The 17,000-nt window shown below is 39.1% G+C and overlaps 1 protein-coding gene across 1 annotated transcript in view; it reads left to right on the top strand.

Annotated features, from left to right (window-relative positions):
- The window catches only part of AGBL4 (AGBL carboxypeptidase 4), a gene marked incomplete at its 5' end in the record, with an annotated part of 879,139 nt that overhangs the window by 337,064 nt on the left and 525,075 nt on the right, over positions 1-17,000 (top strand). The window contains one exon of the mRNA XM_041483183.1: positions 12,319-12,535. Coding sequence (XP_041339117.1) covers positions 12,319-12,535 — 217 coding nt within the window. The remainder of the gene's footprint in view (positions 1-12,318; positions 12,536-17,000) is intronic.

Raw genomic sequence — 17,000 nt, 5'->3', positions numbered from 1 at the left:
GTGCCAACATTTGAACAATGATTTTAAGAGTAACCTCTCTGGAGCCTTACAGTGTGTGCCTAGAAATCATTGGAGACATGGTTTTTACAGGTACATGTCTGTCACTTGGAACTCAAACTGTCTGTGATAAACCTCCATACCTCTTCCCAGAGCTTCCTGAAGATTTAGCTCAGAGAATCTTTGAGGGGTGAAGGGCGAGGAGGCTCTCCTCTTTTTTGATGACATTTCCTGAGAGCACAGAAAAAAATGCTTTTGTTGACCAGAAATCAAGTTCTGCACTGCATTGGTGATCACTGGCTTGTAGACAACTACCTGATATACAACTCATCCCATCCTCTCACAGGGGATCAGCCTCCCTGCTGACCTGGGAGCAGTGTATGTGTTCTCTTACTGTGTTTTATAACAGTCTAAAGAGAAAGGAAAAGTGTCTAGAACTTTGTCAGCTGCAGGAGAATGTGAAGAGTCTTTCAAGGCTAAATAAAACTTGGTGTAATTTAACAAAATGTATCCTGCATTTCCCTTCCCTTTGCCATCATGTCTAGTTATATTGCAGAAGAGGGTAAAGGAGGTAATGCTCTTGTAGTCTAAACAAACTCAGCACGGTGAAATGGGGCAGTACTTTTAAATATGCATAAGGATTGCAGTTGCTCCATTTTGTGACACTGACTGTTCAGGTAGAGGCAAAAAAAAAAGCAAAGCAACAAACCACAGAGTTTTCCCAAAATGAATATTTTTTAAAGGGCTATCAAGAAAAATGATGCTGTAACTATTATTGTGAAAAATTGGAGTGGCCTGGGTGATATCACGCATACAGTTTGGAAAAACAAGATTAGTGTAACACACCATTTTTCAATTTCTCCTGTCTTCAACAGCTCCAGCCATTGCAGCATCTCATTTTTTTAACTTTGTGTCTGGGATGAGAAATCCCATGTGTGTACAATGGTTTCTGACTGCCCGGGCCCCCTGCTCCCAGCTTTTTCCCTCTGCTCACATGTTTCCATGTGTACTGTAAATAAGGAGAGACTGAGAGAGCAGGATGCTTAGTCCCTCTTAGATCAATGCTGCTCTGGGGGTCAGCGCTAGGAATGTTGGAAAAAAGAGAAGGAAGGAATTGTCTTTTATTTCCCCTTCAGACTGAGCACCTTTGCCTTGGGTTCATCTCTGTTACCTGGGGAAGAAAGCCTGCTTAGGTTATTTCTGAACCAGCACCAGCGGGCAAAAAGACCAATATGAATAAGATGGCAAAGGATTTGTGTAGCAAGAAAATACTAGAATTTTTTCCCCTCACTAAAATAAGAATTTTGTTCTCTAGGTGGCCATCTAGGTGGTGTTTTTTCTTAGAGCTGGGCTTGGTGGGGAGAGGGATTGAGGTCAGATGTGTTGGAGTTGGGAAACCCAGGGTGTTTGCAAAGCAGTAGCCCCTGGTCTGTGAGCCAGAGTATTGAAGTCCTGTTTCATTCACTTTCATCTTTCAAGAAAAGGGCTTGCCATGTTTGTTGCTCCCTTCTGACTGGGAAAACCGAAGCTTTTCCTTCTAGGCTTCTTTTTTTTTTCTTCTCTGCTGTGTGTTTAATGTGATAGCTCTGAGTGCTGTCTGCAGAAGGGAAAACTAAAGGACACAAAAGGCAGGGCTTCCCAGCACAATGCACGTTTAGCCCTGAAAATGCAGTTTTGCCATTGCTAACAGGCCACATGCTGGCACAGGGGATAAATGGGAGACCTACAGCCTCTCCTTGTAGTAGAGAAATGCAAGCACCCTTGGAGACGGGTACTCTGCAACACTCTCAAGAGTAGGAGGATGTTATAAAGTAGTTTTTCAATGGAGGGAGGTGAAGGGAGGGAATTTGAAGGAGCTTACAGAGGAGCATGAAGAATAAAATTTGTGTACATGCAAGAAGTGTAGCCTGGGGAAGAAATAAAAATTTTTCAATGCTGAATTTAAATTATTTTGCTCTCACATTGTCATGTCTTGTACATGTTTTAAAATTATGTGTTTTCACACAAAGAAATCAGGAAGTTCTACAGCATAAGTCAGTCTCTATAGCTAACAAGGAGGTACCTATCTTAGACCTGCACTTTTCTGGGAATAAAGATGAGGCACTATCAGAGATTGAGAAGATGGAGCAAATTGATTAATTAAAAAGTAGTAAATCATCAGTCCCACATAATTTATGTATAAAAGAATTCTGAGGAAGATTAGGAATGAATTAGCTGAACTGCTAACAAAGATATGCACTCTCATTAAAACCAAGCTCTTTTCCAGAGGGTTGGCAAATATCTGGGGTTTATCCTATATTTAGACCAGTAAGCATTACACCTGCACATTGCAAATGGTCGAAACAGGAATTTAAAAGGGAATAATAAAACACCTGGAAGATCATGATGTGAGGGACTTTAATGAGAACAGCTTCAGCAAAGGAAAACCACGTCTCACTACATTACTTAGAACTCTGTGAATGTGCCCACAAAAAGGAATTAGAATGATCATCCTGGACCAGACCAAAATTCCCTCTAGCCCAGCATCCTGCCTCTGTCAGTGCCCTGTCACAGCCACATAGGAAAGAGAGAGAAATAAAAAGAGTTAGATAATCCTTTTCCCTGGACTTGAATGACAGCAGCAAAGGCCAAGTCTGGATTTAAGGGGGTCATCTGCTGACATGCTGACATCATCCCTTTCCCAGAAACCAGTCCTGAACTCACTGGGGCTCGGAGAGAGAATTTCCCCCACTGACAAAAAGGAATTGGATGGTAAAATAAACAATGTCAGACCACCCTTTTCAGTCTTCCTGAAAAGGATCAAAGAGGACTCCAACAGGTTGGATGTTCAGAGTAGCAATAACCAGCTCCTGAGGTATGACTGTACCAGCAGGATTTTCATCTAGTGAGGCTACTGTGTTGTTTTCCTGGCAGGCCACACTTAGAGCTTCTGCTGGCCACAGCTCTGGGTGCTCTGCAGTCCATGGTGCTCTCACCCACTGCTCCCCTCAGCTCCCACCCCTCTGCTGACTCGTTTTGTTGTTTCAACCCTTGGAAAAATAAGCACAGTGCTGAGAACAAGGCACAGGCTCCCAGTTCTTAAGAGAGTCTTAAACAGCTTCTGGGATTTCCCCCCCCCCCTTTTTTTTTTTTTTTTTTTTTTTTTTTTTTGAAGTGTAACCTTTGTATTTTGCTGCTTTATATTCTTCCTGGGTTTACTCACTTGCACAGTCAGTTGACATGGTCATTTCCACATTTTCTCCTTGTGATGAAGTAACTCCCTTTGTATCAGAAAAAATATAATTTTACTGAGACGTATAGTTGCAGTATGTGCCAAAAAAAGGTGTTTCTGTTTTCTCACCAACCTTTCCAGTTTATCTCCCTTCAGTTGCATTGAATGCCAAGGTGCACCTTCCCCCTGGGAATTCCTGGGAATGTTTCCTTGCCTTTGGGTTTCAGCTCCCAGGCTTATGAGAGATGAGCTGCCTGACATAATGTATTTTGACTTTTTAAAAGCATGTGACAAAGTCTGTCACAAGACACTGCTGCAAAGGCTAAGTAGTCACATATGGTGACAGGGCAAGCTTCCCCATAGATCAAAACCCGACAAGGAAACAAAAAGGCAGAGGGCTAAGTGGTCAGTTTTCATCCCACTAAAAGGCCAGCAGCTGTGTTTCTTAAAGTTAACTATCAGGTCACATGCTAAATATCTTTATTAATGATCCTGGGAGAGAGAGGTGAAGGATTAGGTGGTAACATTTACAAACGACGTGTAATTACTTAAGTAATTTAAGCCTGTAGCACATTGTTGCAAACTTCTGGGTGATCTAGCAAGAAGGCTCACTCCTGATAAATGAGAAGTTAGTCTGTGGAGGAAACCACACAAAAACGTTATCCTCTGACTGAAGGGAAAAACCCTGAACATTGCTGTTGGCAGTTCCACAGCAGAAGTCATTTGAGATGCTGTTATGGTAGAAAAAGTGAACAAGGTGCTAGAAGGCATAAGAAATGGGGCATTAAAAATGAATTACTGAACTCGGTCTTCATTGTGTGTAGACAGATGAGAGGATAAAGCAAAATATTATGGGGAAGTTTCCCCAGCTAACAAAGTCTGATCCATGATGACAATTTCCTGTTTTCTTTTGTCTTTATCCTGCTCATACATCATCTACTATCAGAGATGCACTGATCTTTATCAGGAATAATACACTTTGGGAAGGCAAAGGCTTCCAGGGGGTTTGAGATCTTCCTAAGGACAATTCAGTATCAACCAAGCTACAATTGGCAAAAACCTCTTTCCTATCTGTTCTCCTTCCTTTGGTAGCTACTTAAATTTCACATCTAAATTATATAAATTAAAAATCTCAACTTTGTATTTAGACTGTTGAGATCGTCAACATTTTAAACATGGATTTCAGAATTCACATGTTACTGAAAAGCTTCAAGTTGGGGCTCTTATGAGACTTATAAATTATTCTTGCATAGAGAAGTCACCTGAGACTAACCTAAATGAAGTTAACATAGATTTTAAAAATTATTCTTGCAGAAGAACAGGGAGTGGTGGGAATATATGAACAGATGGGAAAGGGAGAAGAGGAGACTGAAGAAAAGGCTAATTAGGTAATTGAGGCTAAGAGGCTATTAGAGATGACCCAGTGGTCTACTGGTAATGCAGTTCAGGGACTTGAATTTGGGATTGAGGTTGGTCCCTCATTCCCAGGCCAACACTTGCTCCAAACATCATAAGGACTCAGTTTCACAGCCTGTATCATCCTGTATGTGTTTTCCAGTCAACATAATCTGGAGGGATTGTATGTCAGATTATAGTGGAGACAGGAAAGAATTATGGAGTAAAATGCTGATTTTGGTCATGAAAATGTTGAATTATTATGCTAATGGATAAATTGTTTGGTGAAATTATTTGGAATTCATCTGAATTGTCTGTTGAAAAAAAAAATTGAAATAAATGCGTTTTGAAGAGATTCTTAGTAAGAATTAACTATTTCTCACCAAGTGACCTTTCCTAAAATTTGTCCAGGTCATGATTCTCTCAAGCATGATATTTCTTTCTAGAGATAGTAGAAAAAGCAAAGACCTAAAAGGGCGTTATTTTAAGTCATCCCATTACCTTGTTCCTGGCCAATTTGTCCTGACCTACCTTCTTTTCCAATGCAGTCAGTGATACACATTCTTCTGGATTTTATTTGCTTATTTGCTCCCTGATGTCAGTATATGCAAACTGTATTCTGAAGTTTGTCAGGAGCTTTGCTCTTTTGTGGCCAGAGAGTCTGGTATAGGTCAAAGCCAGGACAGGAATTGTGCTGAGGTGGAATAATTCTTGTCCTCACCTTTTTCTGGTACAACATTATTTATGCTGACTTTATTTTTTAAATTTTTCCACTCATTTGCAGCATTTTTGGCTACTCTTTCTGTTTCTTAAAAAATCCTTTTGTTTTTCTTTTCTACACTTCAAACTTTGGAACTACAGTGGAGTGTCACTCCTTTACTTCCCTTGTTCCTTACTCAGTGATTCTTATCACAAATTAACGTATTTTTAAATTTTATTTTAAATCTGTATTTGCTTTTTCCCTCCTGGTAGCTGCATTTCAGGACATAAATGGTGGCCCCTGCATCCTTCTCTTGTACTCATGGTATCTTCAGAGGATCACAACACATGCATGGAAAACTGGTATTTTTGTGGAAAGTTGGCTTTTCTCCTTCTCCTTCTTTTTTGTCATTTACAAATACTGCATAGAGATATTTCTATTGAAACAATCCATGGCTGGAATACCTGTGGTCAGTAGGAAAATCATATTTTGACCGAAGGAATAATCAGCACCATTCATTATCCCTGCAGTTTAAAAGAGAGTTTCTGTAGAATAATTGCAGTGTTGGAACTGCTGCTTCAGAGGAAAGTCACTGCAGTTTGAGATTTAGCAACTGGACAGAATAAACAAAAGATGGAGGGGGGAGTATGGCTTTGGCTCTGAAGGTAGGCAGGAGGGAGGAAGAAAGGGAATTGGCTGCTTGTGCACTGGAAATCCCACTTGTACCTGCTGCTGGCATAAGATTTTGGATTTTGCTATCAGCTGACAGCTGCTCTCAGACATACTGAAGTGTTTTGTCAAAAGAGTGATAAATTTTGACCTTTGTGGGCAATTTTCATGTTTAGGGGAGATAGACAAGTGAGAAGTAATAGAAGGTATTGAATGAAGCCTCCTCCCACAAAACCAAATTGAGGTTAGGAGAAGCTAAAACACCACTTTTCTCCATTTGAGGGATTGAGTGTTGCCTTGTCTCATATGTAGTTGCTTAAAATTAATTCAGTCATTAAAAAATTTTTTTCTTGCCAGTTTACAGTTTATCAGCTTTCCCTTTCATTCGCCTAATTCTGGCAAGCTGAAGGATGGTGACTTCATTTCTGCCAGCAGAACCTGGGGACAGGTTTTAGCATTGCTTCATATCCTGCAATCATGACCCTTCCCTGCTTATTCCCTGCTTTTTCTCTCAAAAAGAAGAAAAAAAAAAAAAAGAAAAGAAAAGAAAAAAAAAAACCCTTAATAAATTAATGGAATTTTACAGAAAAAAAAGGTTAAAAAGGCAGTGTTTTCTCCTTGAAGTTGTAAGGAGACTTTACAAGCAATCTTTTTGCAGTTCATTATTATTTGAATTCCCTAACAATTTTGATAGAGGTTGCTTAATTATTTCAGTTAAAATGAAAGCTGCATGCTTAATGTGTAGAGTTTCTGATTTTTATTAAATTGAATTACACAATATTTTGATTTTTATACTTAAGAAGAAGAAATCAGGTACTGTTAGAGGTGGAAAACCTTGAGGTCTTAAATTATGAAAATATTTGGAGAACATTGTAGTACACAGTAGGAAGAAAAAAAAGCAGGACTTGTTTTGCAGTGTCTGAAACTGAGTTAGCTGTGCCAAAACCCATGCAGTTGTCTGCAAAAAATATTTAACACCATCTGACATATTCACTGTCACTCCATGCTCTGTGAATCAAATATAAAATTATGTGCAAGAAAAAAACCCTACAAACTTATTTTGTCACAAGTAAGATAAGAATTTTGAAGATGGTCAGCTCCACTTGTCAACAAGAATAAGCAAGAAGAAAAATAATAGCTTAGACTAACAGGGAAAGAAGTCAGGAAGGAAAGGATTGCCTTCCAGAAGAGGAGTTTGCAGCACAAGATTTACATCCTTAGATTTTGTCCAGAATTTGTTGGATTTCTTGCAGTTAATAACTGGGGACATCCAGCTCTAGGACTAAAATCTAAGCACCGAGAAAGAGTAGCCAAATCTGGTATTTAGGACAACATCAGTAAATACCTGGAGGTTGTTTTTCAAAGCTGAATTAGAATCAAGTTTTGGGTCAATAGGCTTCATTTTGTCTGAGATTGTGACTCAGGCCCACCCCTTTTGAGTTCTTTAGGCAGGCTTGGAAATTTGTGAATTTGTTCAGTAATATCCCTCCCCGTGCAAAGTGATGGCAATTGAAAATGCTCACCACAGTGTGTCACCACAGCTAATGCTGCACCACAACTTGAGCATTTCTCTGCAAGTCAGACCCAGGAATTTTTCTTTTGGACATTGATTTTTTACAGCACCTGCAGTTTTTTGTTTTTGCTCCAAAGATCATCATCCTCCTTTGAAGTCTCCTGACTGGGTTGCGTCTAACCCGATCCTGTGGAGGCAAGGGACTGAATAATTGCTTTATGAGTGCCATATTAAAAGCAATCCAAAGTTTATTTATGCTGCTCATTAAAGTCATTGGGAATTTGGCTGGGCCAGAGCTCCCTGCTTTGGTCAGGCAATAGGGAGAGGAAAGCGTTCCAAAAATTGTTATTTTGTAATTACTTGTGCTGTGGTGCCACAAGAGGATTTGATTAACACCCTTCCATGTTTAAAACTTAGATTTCACAAAGCAGTACCATCAGTACTCCCAGTGTTTGTCCTCCAAAGCATTGATTAACTCGCAATTTTCGAATGGAAATAAGCAGAAAGTAGCAGAAAAAATAAAAGAGAAAAAAAAAAAAAAGAAAGAAAAAAGCATGACAGAGAATAAAAAGTTTGATTTTAAAGTCAAAATTCTTAGAATTGAAGTTAAAATTGTAGTATAGAGTATGGAGTATATAAAATTAGAAGCATAGTTTGGATAAAGTTTTTGAAGTTCTGAATTATACTCCTCACTGCCTCATGCAGTACCGAGAAGTAAGATCTTGGGGCCTCTAAAGTCATCAGGTTTTTGATACTGGATAAGAACTACAATTTTAATTTTTGGTTTTTTTGTACACTGACAAATTTGATCCCACTACTAAAACAGAGCAAATGCCCAGACTGCAACTGCACTGCTGCAAACACAGGAACAGGAAAGCTCATGCACACTCACACTTGGAGCAACAAATCCACTGGGGTTGGGTGTGCTGCCTTGTCAGGCAGGAGGAGAAGACACTCAAAGGCTCAAGCTTTTGGCACTGGATTGTTAGCATCAAAATAGAGAGAAACTCTCCATTTTTGTGCCTCCTTCTTCCTTGGACAGAAAGAGTTTTGTGTTTAAGACTAGGTATTCTGAATTTGTGTCAAACTGATGTATGGTATCAAGCTTCATTTCTTTAAATACATCTAGAAAACAGAGTGGAAATGAGTTGTTTGCACATTATTCTCTGTGGCTGGGCTTGGAATGGGGGTGGTTCTCCTTTAAATAACCACTCAGGAGCTCAGAGATCCAGGCAGTTGTGCGTCAATTAGCAGGATGCATTGCTGAGGGTGAGCTGCCTGGAAATGCAAAGGGACAAATCAGAGCACTGAGGTTTCCACCATCATTTTGCCTTCCTGCCTCTAACTACAAATCAGCTTCATTGTGACTCACAGCTAAGAAGTTGTTGCATTTCTGCAGATCCATGATAAGATATTTTTCTTTAGTAAGAAATGCAGTTAGACTCTGCATTCTGAATCTGTTTCTGCCAGGCCCTAGATGCATTAGTATTCCACTGGCAGCTGCCTGTAGGTAGGAATATTGTTTTTGTCCATAACCAGAGGGAACAATCAGACTAAGCCGTTCCCCAGCTATAAACCAGCCAAAGTAATTGGGTTTAATTTTAATTTTTGTAATAGCTTTAAATTAATAGGAGCAGCTGCTGCCACAGTGTGTGGGTGTCCTTTTCCAGAAGGCATAGAACAAAAAAGGGAAAGAGTAAACAATAGTGTGTCTAGGACACAAAGGTTAATTCAAGAACTGAGCAATGTCTTTTCGTTATCAAAAACTCAGTTGGTGATATCTAGCACTTTGTCTCTTTTCTTTCCTTTTCTTTCCCTTTTTTCTTTTCTTCTTTAATTCCCTGATAAGATCTCAATCTGATTAAGCTCCTGTGTGTAAAGATGTGTTGTTGGTATCTAAATGCTAACTCTCTTTCTCTGTATGACTCACAAATAGATTAGCAGTGACAAAGTGCTAGGAGAGATAAAAATAGATTAGCAGTGACAGGAGTACTATTATAATTATTTTTGGAAGATACGGTTTGAATTAAGAGTTTGGGCACTTTTTGCCCTGAGAGGGTGAATTTAAACCTAGGAACTGAGGATGGTTTCTGCTGTTGTGTCAGACACCAGATAGTGAAATGTCAATACCAGATGTCCTAGACATCAAGATTAGCCATAATAGCCAAATGCAGCCATAAAGTGATGTGTCAAAGTGGATAATAAAACAGATGCTTAGCTTTTATAATGAAGGGGAAAGGGAATGAAATATCAAAAGTGCCTTTAATACATTAACAAAGTTGTCTTCAACTTGCTTAAAAGTAGAAAGTTATTGAACCAAGGAGAACTATGTGTCATTTAAACATTAACTATCAGCAGATGAATTTCAATTAGCATTAGCCTTTCTAAAATCCTGAATTTCCTCCTCTTGGTCTCATTTTACATGAAATTTTTATAGCAGAAAGTGAGGCTTGTCCTTTATTATTTCCCCCATGCTAATTTGGAAACAAATAAAGTTCAACAACTCAGCAACACACTGTTTAAACTTGCATTACGGTTTGAGGACTGGGAGCTGGAATACATTTACCCACTGCCATATCATCTGCTTGATTTGAGATCAAATGAGGGATGTCCTATAGCACTCCAGAGTAAGGGAGAATGATAGAAATATGTTAAGATACTGAAGAAAATCATTAGGTAAGAGGACTGCCTGCAGATGGCTGGTGGCATTTTTTCCCTACTGATACTTTTTTAAAAAGAATAAAAGGTTTGTTTTTCTGCCTTTATACTCGTGTGTTAAATTTTGCAGATCTTAGTGATGAACAAATGCCTTATTTAACAACAACAAAAAAAAAATCATAAAATAATAGATTTTATTAGTTTGGAAAAGTCTTTTAATATCTTTGAGTCCAAATTTATCCTGGAACTGACAATGCTGTCCCTAAAACACATCCCCAGGTGCCACATGTACACATCCTTTAAATACCTCCAGGGATGATGGCTCCACCACGTGCCCAGACAGCCTCTTCCAATGCTTGACAACCCTTCCATTGAAGAAATATTTCCTAATATCCAATCTAAATTTGAGATGTGGCCCCACAGTGCCCAGGACAGGGGGACAGTCACTGCCCTGCTCCTGCTGCCACACCATTGCTGGCACAAGCCAGGTGCCACTGGCCTTCCTGCCCACCCGGGCACAGCTGGCTCATGTTCAGTCAGGATGGTGAAGGAAGTTATTGAGGTCCTGAATGTTCAAGAAGCAGGGCATTAAAAAAGGCAGATAAATTCTTTTTCTGAGTGTAATTAACTGCATCACTGGTTCTTTATTTTACTTTCTCGAGAACTCAATTCCTTTCCATTTCTCTTTGTAGATCCTGAGCCTTGCTGGTCAGACTCGTTAACTGCTGCTAATTGGCAACCATGTACCTGTTTATAATGAGTGGGCTTTGTCCTCTAATTCATATTAGCAATGAGAGGCCAAAACTGAGGCTCTGCAGCAGGCCAGCTTCTCGGAATGATTACAAAGACACACATTACTGGTGCTATGTCTGTAAATCTTGTTATGCTTTTCCCTCACCATGATCCCAGTTTAGCTGAGATCTGCTTCAATCACTGGATGAGACCTGTTTATAAGATAGTGTAATTGAATCAGGTAAAGTCTGCAGGACCATTGCATTTTGTTGCCAAACATGACTGGTAAGTTACTTACATCAAATTATAAGTGCATGGCATGACTGGAGACTATTCGTGTCTGAATGAAGCTGGAAATGCCACCCAAGAAATGAACAAAGCATACAAACAGAAATAATGAACATCTCTCATCCATAGAATGAGTTTTTGCCTCACCTCTGAAATATTATTTATTTCTCTTGAAAAGTAAGAAAATAATTGGAGTTGTGTGAGAGATTTCAGGCAGATATTTGTTATTCCTCAAAGAGATACCACCTTGATAACAATGACATGTCTTTATTATAACTATTTATCATCATGTATATTCATTTCTATTTTGTCAGATAAACCAGAAAGGTTGAGGAGAGCAGCAGTCCAGTTTGGAATGGGGACAAATACTCTTTCCTCCTTTGCTTTCTATTTTAAGACCTGATTATTTTCCATACCTGAAGTTTTCTTGTATGATTTTTAGGTTGTTTGTTGTTTGTTTGTTTTTTAACCTCAAGAATTTATCTTTTGTTCCATTCATTGGCTAGATGTTGATATGTATCCTGACTATTAAGGGGATAGGTAGATAGATAGATAGATAGATAGATAGACAGACAGATAGATATGGAAAGGTGTTCTGAATTTCAGTAATAGTTTTGTCAGTGTTGCCTTATGCTGACATTCCTTCATTAGCTGTGCCTTCTCTCTGTGCTGGTGAGTTGAACCTGTGAGAAAGGGTGTAGGTTTATCTGGAGCCATCTATGAGTTATGAGTGGTGTGAGGAGGCAGCAGCCTGGTAGTGAAGTAGAGGATATTTGGGCAGCCTGAACATTCCCTTTTCACTTTGTGGGGATGGGTTTCCCTGGTTGTATGATGCTCTCCCCTGACTCTGGCAGCCTGGGCACCCAGGCAGAGCTGCAGTCCCTCTGGTGAAAGTGGCACTGGAGCTGTCACAGCCCTGGTCTGCACAGGTGCTCCCAAACACAGGCTTTGAGATCTCCTTGCCAGCTCCTGAGCTGCTCAGGCTGCTCCGCTTCATTTATTTTGGAGGGAATCTGAATCTCACACAGATCAGATCTCTTATGTCCATGTCGATATGCATCAATTAATACATATTGAGATTCCTATGGTGGCATAAAACTTGGAGGAAAAAATTAACTTAAAGACATGGTTTTTTGTTTGTTTTTGGTTTTTCAGGCAAAGAATCCCCTCCAAAAATGTGTATTACTACCGCTGCCCAGACCACAGGAAGAACTATGTCATGTCCTTTGCTTTTTGCTTCGACCGAGAGGACGACACCTACCAGTTTGCCTACTGCTACCCCTACACCTACACTCGCCTTCAGCACTACCTGGACAACCTCCAGAGGAGGAACATGGACTACTTCTGCAGGGAATTGCTGGGGCTCAGCGTGGTAAGTACCAGCCAGCTTCCTTTTGGGTGTTTATCTACCCTTAAATGCCTCCAGAGTATCATTCGTCATCCTTGCTAAAGCACCCACACACACATATTTGTTTTATTGATATCAATGACACAGGAGGAAGTGTACCTGCATGGTGAAATATAGGCAAATGCTAATTTAATTTAATATAAAATATTTCCTTTGCAAGAGTCAAAGCAATGCTAGATTCTGTGTAGGATCAGTTCACCTCTATAGACATTAAAAGATTAAACTGAAACAGCTTTATTGAAGAAATGTGATTTTTAGAGTACTCTGACCATTTGTCTTTCTGGAAGTGCTTTTCTGTTCAGAAAGAAATATGGGGTTTTTGACCCAGAAGACAACTTTTCTTGATAAAATAATGCAAAACATGCACAAATCAACTCTCTTCTCTTAAAAATTCATGCTTTGGTCATTTGCAATTAGAAGGGATTTAGTGGTCTCTGTGTAGATCCTAATGGCCACATAAAATGAAGTGTCATCGTTCTTCTGGAGCAGGAAGGAGAGTTAATGGTAAGGCTGAAATTCTGTTCACTTTGTTATAATCTTCCTCTGAAATGTTGCCTGTCCAGGGGATTTGGCAAGCATGAGTCAGCCACTCCCATGTCAACTCAGAAATCATCAGATTAAAAAATAATATCTCAAATCTCTTTTCTCTTTTCTTTTTCTTTTAAACTTTTGCTTTCTCAGACTTTATAATGCACTTGTACCACACTCTTAATCTTTTCTCTGAGATTTCATTTGGTCAAAACTTGTAGTGTGTGTTTCAGAATCAGAAAGCTGTGAAAGCTGCTGATCCCAGCAGCAGGGGCTTTGAAAAGAAACCCAGCATATATTGTGAACATCAAAATGAAATAATATTTATATCCTGCACTGAAACAAATGAAAGGCTTCCACCATTAAAGCAGGCCATTGAGATTCCAATGGTGGCATAAAACTTGGAGAAAAAATAAACTTACAGACAAGAGTAAAACCAGAATTTAAAAAAAAAGTAATTTTTTAACCCTTTTTGTAGGTTAAGTACACTTCTTGTTCTAAAGATGACTACTGCATATCCATGAACTGTCATTAATTATTAATCATTCCAATTAGGGGGACAAACAATTATAAGGGAAAGGGGTATTAAAAAATAGAAAAGTAAAATCTGCAGAGGCTGGGCGGAAAGAGCACTATCATCTTAATGTGTGCAGGGCTTTAATTATTAATCTTAGAGGACAGAGCTGTCATTAATTCTATAATGAAACTGAATTTGTTTCCTTTCACTCTGAAACTAGTGTAAAAACAGTCTCATTTGCATATTCACCAAACCTCTGATCTGACTGATTAAAACACAGAGACTGAAGGATTTGTCTTTTATCTGCATTTTGACAGACAGAGCTATACTCTTAAATCTTGTTAACATTTTGTTACCAGTAGTTGCTAAATATTATTTTTCATATTTCAGCACACTAAACAAACAGATGCCACTCAAAATGTGGCAGGAAATGTGCTGTGTATAAGTCCTGCTTTTATATCTATATGTACACACACAGTATGTTTTGCAGAAATTGATATGGTAACATTTTGCAGCTCCCCAAGCTGTATAAAAAAACTTCTGAATCCGGCTCATGCTGTAATCTTTGTGAGCAACATTACAATCTCAGAGCATTTCTGGCTTTTCTCCACACACAACTGTCCTAGAACAGCTTGGTAATTTAATGTCTTTGCTGAGCTTGAATAGACAATTTCCATAAGTTCTCTGCGAGTTAAATATTTTAGCATAGAGCTTTGTTGCTATCATACATCTTTAAGTGGTGAAAAACAGGATCCTTCATTCTTCACTGCACAGTGCTCCATAAAAGCAGAAGCTGGCTGTACTTTGGAGAATTGCGTGACATATAGGATGGATTTAGAGCTAAGAAAGAGAGCTCTGTCCCTGCCCTGGCCCCTTATGTAAGATAAGAGGAATCAGATTGGCATAAAGAGGCCCTGAGAAGCTCTATTCCTGGCCAAGGGACGATACCCCTGGCAGCACATGGGGAAAGGTATTTTAAAGGTGCCATCTGAGGACAAACCCTGGATTCCTCATGCTGGGCACGGGGCTGGGGAGAGAGAACATGGAAGGGGAAGGCTGCAGCACATCTGTTGAGCTGCCACGCAGCTGCTGGTCCCCTCGGGTTCATTCCAGGGGAATTTCACAGCCCCCTGCTGCAGTCTGTGATTGGGAAGATGGGGAAGTGTTTAAAACAATTTCACTTCTGGATTATGTGGTTTTGAGCTGTGTTTCTTGGAGATGGCAGAATCTCACCACAGATCTTTGGAGCTGTGTTGGTTTGGTTTTTATTTTTCTTTGTTGTGGAAAAGTAAAACTCAAGTCACAAGAAGCCATGCCTAGAGGATTATTCCTAGAGGCTTTCTGAGTGTACATTTTGCTGCATGTAATGTTTTCAAGGCAATCTAATTTCTAATCTAATTTCATATCTTCTCTAAAGAAAGTACTCTGCCTCCGTTAACTCCTGAAATACTATCACTAATTCTATGAAAATTGAAAGTGAAATATCGGTATGGGACATGTAATTGTCATTAGGATGGAGAATGACAAAATGGTTCAGAGCCAAATGGCAAAGTTTCCCATTCCCATTTAAATGGATAACTTAGCTGTACTATTTTTGACCTTTTAATGTTTATATTCTTTACTTCTGAGAGCTATCCCACATTCTAGTTGTGCCAAATGTTCTTGAAAATAGTCTCTCCTGCAAGTGAGCTGAGATGGCCACCCAGGTACCATTTAAACTGCTATTTTCATTCTGCTGTTATTGGTCTTGGATAACTTCAGATATTCTTTGGTTTGCCCCAATAGATCAGAAGTTCAAAATCTGTGAGCACTTTTTAAAATTGTGGAATTACTTTTTTTGCATATAATTGGTGTCTCTCCTCTAAGCAATTACTATACAATATTTCACAGCAAAACATCATTTAAAACAATTTTTATATTTCTGTGAAAATATAAGCACAGGCACATTTTACATTTACAGTGCCTATTTTATGATACTTATTCAGTCTCATGTGCAATAGCTATGTGTGTAGCATTATAATCAATTTTGAAGAGCTGGCAAAATTTTGGAGTGTGTTGTCATTTGAAGCTGGTAGTTCAAATTCCTGTGTGTGCTTGAAGTGTGTGGACAATTGATGAGACCTGTACCTCCACCAGTATTCCACGGACATGCACAATAAATGAGTTTTGGACAGCCTGGCTCAACTCCTACAGCCCACTTTACAAATTGACACTGGCTGGGCATTATTTTCATTACTCACTCCAAAGAGAACCAGGATTAATCAGAGCCAGATACTTCCTTTCACTCCATTAGGTAATGGTGCTTCCAAATTACACTTGAGGAGAATTGTGACTGCACATACAAACCACGAGCCTCAAAGGGACTTGCACAGTACACAGAGACTGGAATATGGAATTCTGTTAAATTAAATATTAAACACACATATTTTAAAACAAGAAGGCAATATGTCTAATGTAGGGCTCTGTAAATGAGCCAATCTCTTAAGTCAGATATGGAACACAGACTGGAACACAGAGTGCTTCCTCCTGACTCCACACCACTTTGGGGTGTGCTTTTAATTTACATGAGTTACTCCTGATTCATGCTGGTACCAGAGAGAAGCAGAATGATGCCCTAAGACTGTGAAACTGCACACCAGATGTCACATTGCCGCTTCGTTGACCAAATTTCCTTTATTTACTGTCTAAATGACTTCGTACCCCAGTAAAAATACTTGATCGGTTCTACCGTTTTCTACTGGTCCATTTTTAACTGCTCAGTTATGAACGTTTTAAAGCATGAAGCAAAGAAAATAGGCAGTTTTTCTAAGGTTAAAATTCCCATTTCTGCATTCAACTCTGGGTTATGTAATAACAGCTCTGTAAAAGAAAAGTATACTCTTGGTCTTTGGAAAAAAATAGAAGTTACAGGCTTCTGTGTAATGTAATGTACCTCTGAAATCCTGTTGGTGTCAGATACTGTATTTTCCAATGGATTTGACTGTAACTAGGTTGAAATGTCATGTAAATGTAATTTGTGGCAATTTACTTGGCCTGAAAAAGGCCACAGAAATCGTGCTTAGGAAAAGTAAATCCCCTTTCTCATTTCTCAGTAGTTTAAAAGTGCAGCTATGTATATGTTCAGGACACATAATCTTTATGCAGTGGTGTATTTTTTACTCTTATAGTGCTGCTGTTCCCAAAACATTCGTAATGTGGATGTCATCCCAATGCGGTATGTGAGATTTTAAATGTTCCTACAGCTATTTTCTTAGCTGGATTGGATATCAGCAGAAGTAGAGTTAGACCTAAAAATAACACCACCAGCAGTTCTTTCCAAAATAAAATATGATTTATAGCATATAATAGCACAGTGTGCTACCGGAGAAATTATATAAATAACAT

This window comes from Pyrgilauda ruficollis, unplaced genomic scaffold (assembly GCF_017590135.1).
Source record: "Pyrgilauda ruficollis isolate IOZ18807 unplaced genomic scaffold, ASM1759013v1 scaffold6, whole genome shotgun sequence".
Taxonomy (NCBI): domain Eukaryota; kingdom Metazoa; phylum Chordata; class Aves; order Passeriformes; family Passeridae; genus Pyrgilauda; species Pyrgilauda ruficollis.
This window is presented reverse-complemented; position numbering and strand designations above follow the sequence as displayed.